Here is a 6,559-nt window from a genome sequence, read left to right as displayed (position 1 = left end):
TCTTGGCAGTAACCTTTATTGTCCATGCACAGAAATAAGTAATGACTGCTGAAATTGTTTGTATCAAAAACATAATGAAAAGAAAGCTCAGATTCAGGTTTTATTAAAATATATATACAAAACAAATAAGATGAAAGGAGAAGGCTGGGATTGGAGCTTCGTGGGGTTCTAATTACAACTGAGTCTTTGCTTAGCTCCGCCCCCTTGGTACTGTTGCTAGATCAGACAATATAGGGCCTCGCATGGGAATGAATTGGAGATTTCAATCTCACTAAATACAGTAAAACTGATTGTAAAATAACTATACATTTGATTTAAAGGCGTGGTATGTAATAACGAAAGCTACTGGTTGAAATGGGAACTGCAATCCAAATGCGAGCGCTATTGACAATATGCACATTTTATTATCCATCGGGTCTTACAGCTTTTCAAATTGATGTCAAGGTTTTTTAGGTCGGGTGGAATGCGTGATCTCTGAGCCAGTTCATTCGCTGCCTTCCATTGTTTCAATAAGCTATTTTTCCGCCAACTGGCAACCCGGGGTGACAAAATGCTATTGGTTAAACTGGCGTAATCACACAATCCAAATGAATAGCAGACATTCTGACACAGAATGCACGATTTCAAAATAGAGTAGTAGAGTAGAACTTTCCTAAATACCTCTGAATGTAGTGTGGCGATTTTACGTTTTGGTACAGTCAAACAATTACAAACGCCGCCTTTCCGAACACACGGGTGCTCCACAGGGTTACACTGGAAAGGGCAAAGGTTTGTTTGAGAAAATGGACAGTTGCTAATGTAGGGTTGGTCAGTTACAATCTATGGCGGAGCTGAGCAAAGGGTCAGCGGAGAAGATTTTTAAAAATGACTTAACTACAAAAACGACATTTTCCGACAGCATATTGTACACAGGCTTACATTCTTATAGGGATAGTGTACCAAAAAATGTAATTCCGTCATTTATTACTCACCCTCAGTATGGCTGTTATTTTTTATTTCTCTGTGCAAAAAAAAATGAAAATTCAAGTAGCTTCATATCATTACAGTCGAACCACTGATGACACGTGGACTATTTTGATGATGTCCCAACTGCTTTTCTGGGCCTTGAATGCAGACGTTGTGTTACTGTCTATTGAGGGTAAGAAAATACTCTATATATTTGATAAAAATATCTTCATCTGTGTTCCAAAGTTAAATGAAGGTAAATGAAGGAATAACATGAGGGTGAGATAATAATGATATAATCTTCATTTGTGGCCAAACTATCCCTTTAAGTTATGGTCACATTTGTGAATTTTGCAGGCAAAAAACGTAGTCATGTACGAAGCACAGCTTACACAGAAGTCATCTCAACCCAAACTGAACCTTTTCTGAAGTCCGAGTGGGGAAATCTTTTACCTTTACACAAAATTCCCATTAATGGAAATAACTATTTTTCAGTGGTGATTGTGGACTGTCTCACTCAAGTCTGGTTTCCCAAGCTTCAGATTTCCAGGTCTTCACCTAAGTGAAGACCAACCCTTAAAAGTGCTTTCGGGCCCAAAATGGCGTATTTGTTAAATGACAAATCAGGACCCAATTCTGTACAAAATCTGGAACCTCGCACGAATCATTTGCATGGTTATCTGACGTATTATTCAAATACATGGTCAACAAAAAAAGAAAGGAGAGATGAGGGAGAAAGGAAATAGATGATATAAAATCACAGTCATTGTGGTTAACGAGGAAAGGGAGCGATCTGGATGGATATCGTTCCTGTTTCCTCATACTTTCACTCTCTGACATAAACTCTTGTGCATACCACTTCGTCTGCAGTCATGGTCTGCCAAAGAAAGCAGGAAAAAGACTATTAGAGGAAAAATATGATCAAAGACCCTTGTGCGTAGGAATCGTAAGGATAACACGTAATAGCGGGAATAAATCTTACCAGAATCAGTTCGCCGTCGTTGGTCATCTCCCTGGTCCATGAGGTTTTTGGACCCTCACCCTTCTGCAAAGTCTGTTCGCAACTAATCTTGCTGTCGGTTTCCCAGCGAGGAAAGCTCTGAGAGAAACAGAGACAGACAGATACGTGAAGGCAGTGTTTTTCTTTGCAGATGGAAAGAGTGAGAAACAGATCAGCGCCCATGAGAATGTGAGATCCAGAGATGAAGGCTGAAGGAATGGGTGTGTGTCCGGTTTGATAGCTCCTCCGAGATGGAGGGTGTGATCAGAGATCGGGATCGCATAACCACGCACATTTCACAGGTTCTTGCTCTTTCGAGTGTTTTAGAAAAGGAAAGTCAGTCTTACAAATGCAAAGCGACTGAAGTGTTTTTCTCTGGGTGTGTATGTACCGTGCAGGGACGCCCATCCACAGTGGCCTCATTAAACTCCTGTCCGACGGTGAAGGTGACATGGGTGGTCCTTACAGAGGTGGAGGTCTTGATCGACAGGGTTTCTCCGTTCTGTGTAATCTCCACGGACGGCTTTGACGCGGCTGCGACAGCAATCTTACGCAGCATCACGTTCACACCTGACAAAACACACACGTGCACATCAGAACGATCTCCTGAAGGGGCTGTGAGAGCATCCATAGAGGTTATGGAGAACCCGATCGGACAGTGATATTACTGAGGCTGGCTTTGCTCCACACATCTGTGCTCTCTGCTGATCACCTGATGTAATAGAAGGAAACCCGATGGACAAGCTGGAGCGCCCAGAAAAATAGAGAAACACACGCTAGACATCGACTGATAATCTGAAATCAGAACAAATATGGTACCTAATTAAGTGCTATATTAGTATACTAATTTAATTGTAAGTCATTTTTCAGATTACATACATAATATTAATAATTATTTTTATAATAATACTATATAATCATGAATACTTACTATTATTTTATTGATTACATTATACTATTACAATATGAATTATTTTAATATTGTTTAATATTATATAAATTATTAATATTATTATTATATTATATTATTAAGGTCACACTTTATTTTAGGTGACCTTAATTACTATGTACTTACATAAAAAAATAAGTACAATATATTTATTTTGTTTACACTGTTCTGCAAAACACTTATGTACACAACTAGTGCATTGCACCACATTATTCATTTAAATGTAAGTAAGTACATAGTAGTTAAGGCCACCTAATATAAAGCGGGACCATTGATACTATAACATGTTACACTTTATTTTAAGGTGAACTCATTACGGTATAATTATACATTTATGGTTACATATACAAATGGTTAGGGTTAGGGTCACTTGCATGTAATTATGCATAATTAACTGACGTCATAAGTATATGCAACTTGTAACAAGGACACCTTAAAATAAAGTGTCACCAATTTATTATTATTATTACTTTTTTGCTGCATGAACAATAAATGTATTGAAGTGCAGAGATGTTGGGTTCTATGCATTAAAGACCTACTAAATTGTGATTTATTAATAAGGCCGATATTAAACAATAACAAAGAGATAAGCACAGACGTTTATAAAAATGTATTTAAAATATCAAACCAATACTCTACTACTACTACTGCGGCTTTTTTCAATACATAATTAGTGTCCTACACAACTGATTAAATACTGCATGTCAAACGGAGTCATGCTGTGAGTGTAGGTGGGTGAACACACTGAAAGGGGAAGTTATTCAACCTGCCACAGGGGATGCTGTAATCTATTAAACCTTCCTGACAGGAAATGGATAGAGCGCAGTTTGGAAGTAGGGAAGGGCAGAGGCAACAAAGAAAAAAAGCATGGCACAGTCGAGGGAGGGTGAGATTACTGACAAGGGAAGAAGAAAGGGACAAGAACGCCAGCGGAGACATAGAAAAAGGGTACTCAAGTGTGGAAAAAGACAGCTAGGTATAAAGGCCTGTGTGTGTGTGTGTGTGTGTGTGTGTGTGTGTGTGTGTGTGTGAAAGAGGGAGAGCCTCTGTGCATCGAGTAGAATTTCACACTACTCACCTCACACACATTCCCACCTGTCACCAAGGGTAAATATATACACACGAAGGCAGACAAGAGGGGGCCAAAATTTAGACACGCGTTCAGACAGAGACGCGTAAACAAATTGTCGATTACTCCAGCGACCTTCAGCTTAAGTCTTTACGCACCATTTGTGCGATAAACAAGGCATATCCACGCTCCGAGGGTGCAATCCTTGTTAAAAACATTAGCTAATTAAGTGAAACGGACTCCTGTCGGATCAAGCGTTGCTTCAAGCCCATTAACTGACCGAGAAAAGATGTCAGAGCAGTCAGACGGTCAGGGTCAGTGTCACAGGGGAAAGGTCAAAGGAAGTATTTCGGAGTAGAGGGATGGAGATGAGGACACAGGAGGGAGGAGGGTGGATGGCAGGGTGTGGTGACAGGTCGGGCCCATCTGTGCTATGAAATATTCGTGCGACGAAAAGAATTTTAATGTCGGTGAAAGTGCGCAAATTTAGGACGTGCTTCAAGAGTGCGTACGAATGTGTGTCTGTGCAAAACATTAAAGCATGTCGCAAAGTTCATTCCTCAATCAGCCTATCTGTCAGTCATGCACATTCCTCACATATAGCCACGCCCCTTCGCTTTTACGACGACATTTATCCTCAGAGGGGTCTTGTGGATGCAGGTCCCATCTCCTGCTAGTTGGGGTATTCATGTAATACATCATGTTCCCGTGTCAGAAACAGCAGGGCTTTTTCTCTCCATTGTGCCCCTTCGCCGCCCTCTTTAACCTGTCAGCTTCATTTCATCATTCTTTTGAATCGCGAAATGAAGGACCTACTCTTTCTTCAGAGGGAATCTGCTTCCTTTGTTCGACACAGACTGTTCAAAAGGGGTGTTTGGGTGGCAGCAGTGCCCTCATTAAATCGGACGTCGGTCAATTTTTTTGTAACCCACGGGAACTTCTGGATTGATCAGCGGTAAACACTTAAACAGGAATTTCCAAATTTGGACTCAAGACTCAAACACACAAATACAACGTAGGAGCGCAAAAACTGAGAGGGTTTTATTGTTCAAACGCAAAATAATGTGGGCGAACGGATCCTTAATCCATTTAGTTAATTAAGCAAAATGACCTAAACCCTGCCCAGTCGTAACCTGTGCGAACTGACTTTTACCTGCTGGGTTTATTAAACTAGTAAAATGTAATACATATATATTTTTTAATATAATAGATAAATGGTAATGCGGCAATCAATGCTGTAGCCTAAATATCCGGATATACCGCACAATAAATAAATAGTAGTAACATAAGAACATTCCTATTTTTATGGAAGAAATATTAAAAAAACGGTTTTGTATAGACGCACAAGAGAGGTTGGTGTATATAGCAATCCAGTATGTTTTTCGTTTTTTTTTTTAATCGTATATTGCATTCATGAGCGCGCGCATCGTGATGAACACTTACCCAGTGCTTTGAGAAGCTCCTCGAAGTTCTCGGAGCTTTTCATTTTCCAAGTACCGGCAAAATCGGGGATTTTGCGATCCATCGTGCCTTCTGTCGTTCCGCTGAGTGTATCCCTCTATTACCGTCTCCGGTGCGCGGCCGAGTGACAGTCCTTGAACCCGACGCGCTCTAAAAGTACCTGCAACTTTTTATTCTGAAAGCAGTGTCGCCAAGCTGATTATCCTCTTTCTGCCTTCACAGGAGGAACTTTGGATCTTTTTTCTTTCCGTCTCAGACTTTGATTCGGCTCTTCGAAACGTTATAGCCTGTGGTGAAGGTTGAACCGAGAATTTGGGCCAGTTATCACGCTTAATCCGTGAGCGCGCACACCCCTTCTCGCAACAAACCCCACCCCGTTTTTCCCTGTCAAACCAAGGGGCCAATGACACTTCGGGATCGCTCTCTTTCCCCGCCCCAAACCACGCCCACCTTAAAACATGTGCGCGTTTGAAAACGCCCATCAGAACTCAATTTTATGTACGAATTTATTGGTTGCACCGAAAGATTTCGAGGAATAAGATTTCTTGCATTGCAAAATACTTATAGAATAATGTTTTTATTCATATGCATAGCTACTTAAACTCACATGTACAGCATTTAGCCTGCAATGTTGTAAAGGCGTAGGCTATATACAGTAGAGAAATTCTGAAAAATAAAAATGACAGTGTAGTTGTTTACAATTAAATACGGTGTACACAGGCTATGTTTACACAATATTATAAAACATAATAAGGAATAGAACAGAATAGAATAAACATTCAACAAGATGGGGATGTATTTTACAGATGTCTCACTCTCAGTGACAGATAAACAATCAGTGCGCCAGTAACTGCTGGACACACAAATGTGAATATGATCATAAAGCAATCAGGACAATTTGTCAGGCTAATAGCTAAAACAGAGCTCTGTCAAGTTCAGTCTCTTCTCTCCCGTGCAATTCACAGCGCGCTCCTGAAACCGGATCCGCCTCCGCTGTGGTTCTCCTCTTCCACGTTCGGGACCCAGGGAGACACGGAGGGTCTTCTGCGGCGGGGCACATTCCGGAGATCCCGGCGGGAGTGAAAGAACGCGAGCAAGGAGACCGACGCAGACATAAAAGGTGACCCAGCGGAGG

General features: G+C 40.9%; 1 protein-coding gene across 1 annotated transcript; it reads right to left on the bottom strand.

The window, feature by feature from the left end:
• On the bottom strand, positions 1–5,746 carry crabp2a (cellular retinoic acid binding protein 2, a). Its single transcript, XM_043261987.1, has 4 exons — positions 5,407–5,746; positions 2,337–2,515; positions 1,928–2,044; positions 1–1,822 (listed from the first exon to the last, which is right to left on the bottom strand). The coding sequence occupies exons 1-4, from the start codon at positions 5,486–5,488 to the stop codon at positions 1,772–1,774; spliced, it is 429 nt and encodes a 142-aa protein (XP_043117922.1). The 5' UTR covers positions 5,489–5,746; the 3' UTR covers positions 1–1,771.
• Between the last annotated feature and the right edge of the window lie 813 nt (positions 5,747–6,559).

This window comes from Puntigrus tetrazona, chromosome 16, assembly GCF_018831695.1.
Source record: "Puntigrus tetrazona isolate hp1 chromosome 16, ASM1883169v1, whole genome shotgun sequence".
NCBI classification, from domain to species: Eukaryota; Metazoa; Chordata; class Actinopteri; order Cypriniformes; family Cyprinidae; genus Puntigrus; species Puntigrus tetrazona.
The sequence above is the reverse complement of the archived record's forward strand: the minus strand, read 5'-3'. Positions and strand labels throughout refer to the sequence as shown.

Coding starts and splice junctions, on each gene's coding strand:
- crabp2a (XM_043261987.1), bottom strand. CDS start 5,488: ATGGATCGCAAAATCCCCGATTTTGCCGGTACTTGGAAAATGAAAAGC. Junction 2,045..2,336: donor TGGATGGGCGTCCCTGCACG/GTACATACACAC, acceptor TGTTTCTCTCAG/AGCTTTCCTCGCTGGGAAAC. Junction 1,823..1,927: donor ACGACGGCGAACTGATTCTG/GTAAGATTTATT, acceptor TTTCTTTGGCAG/ACCATGACTGCAGACGAAGT.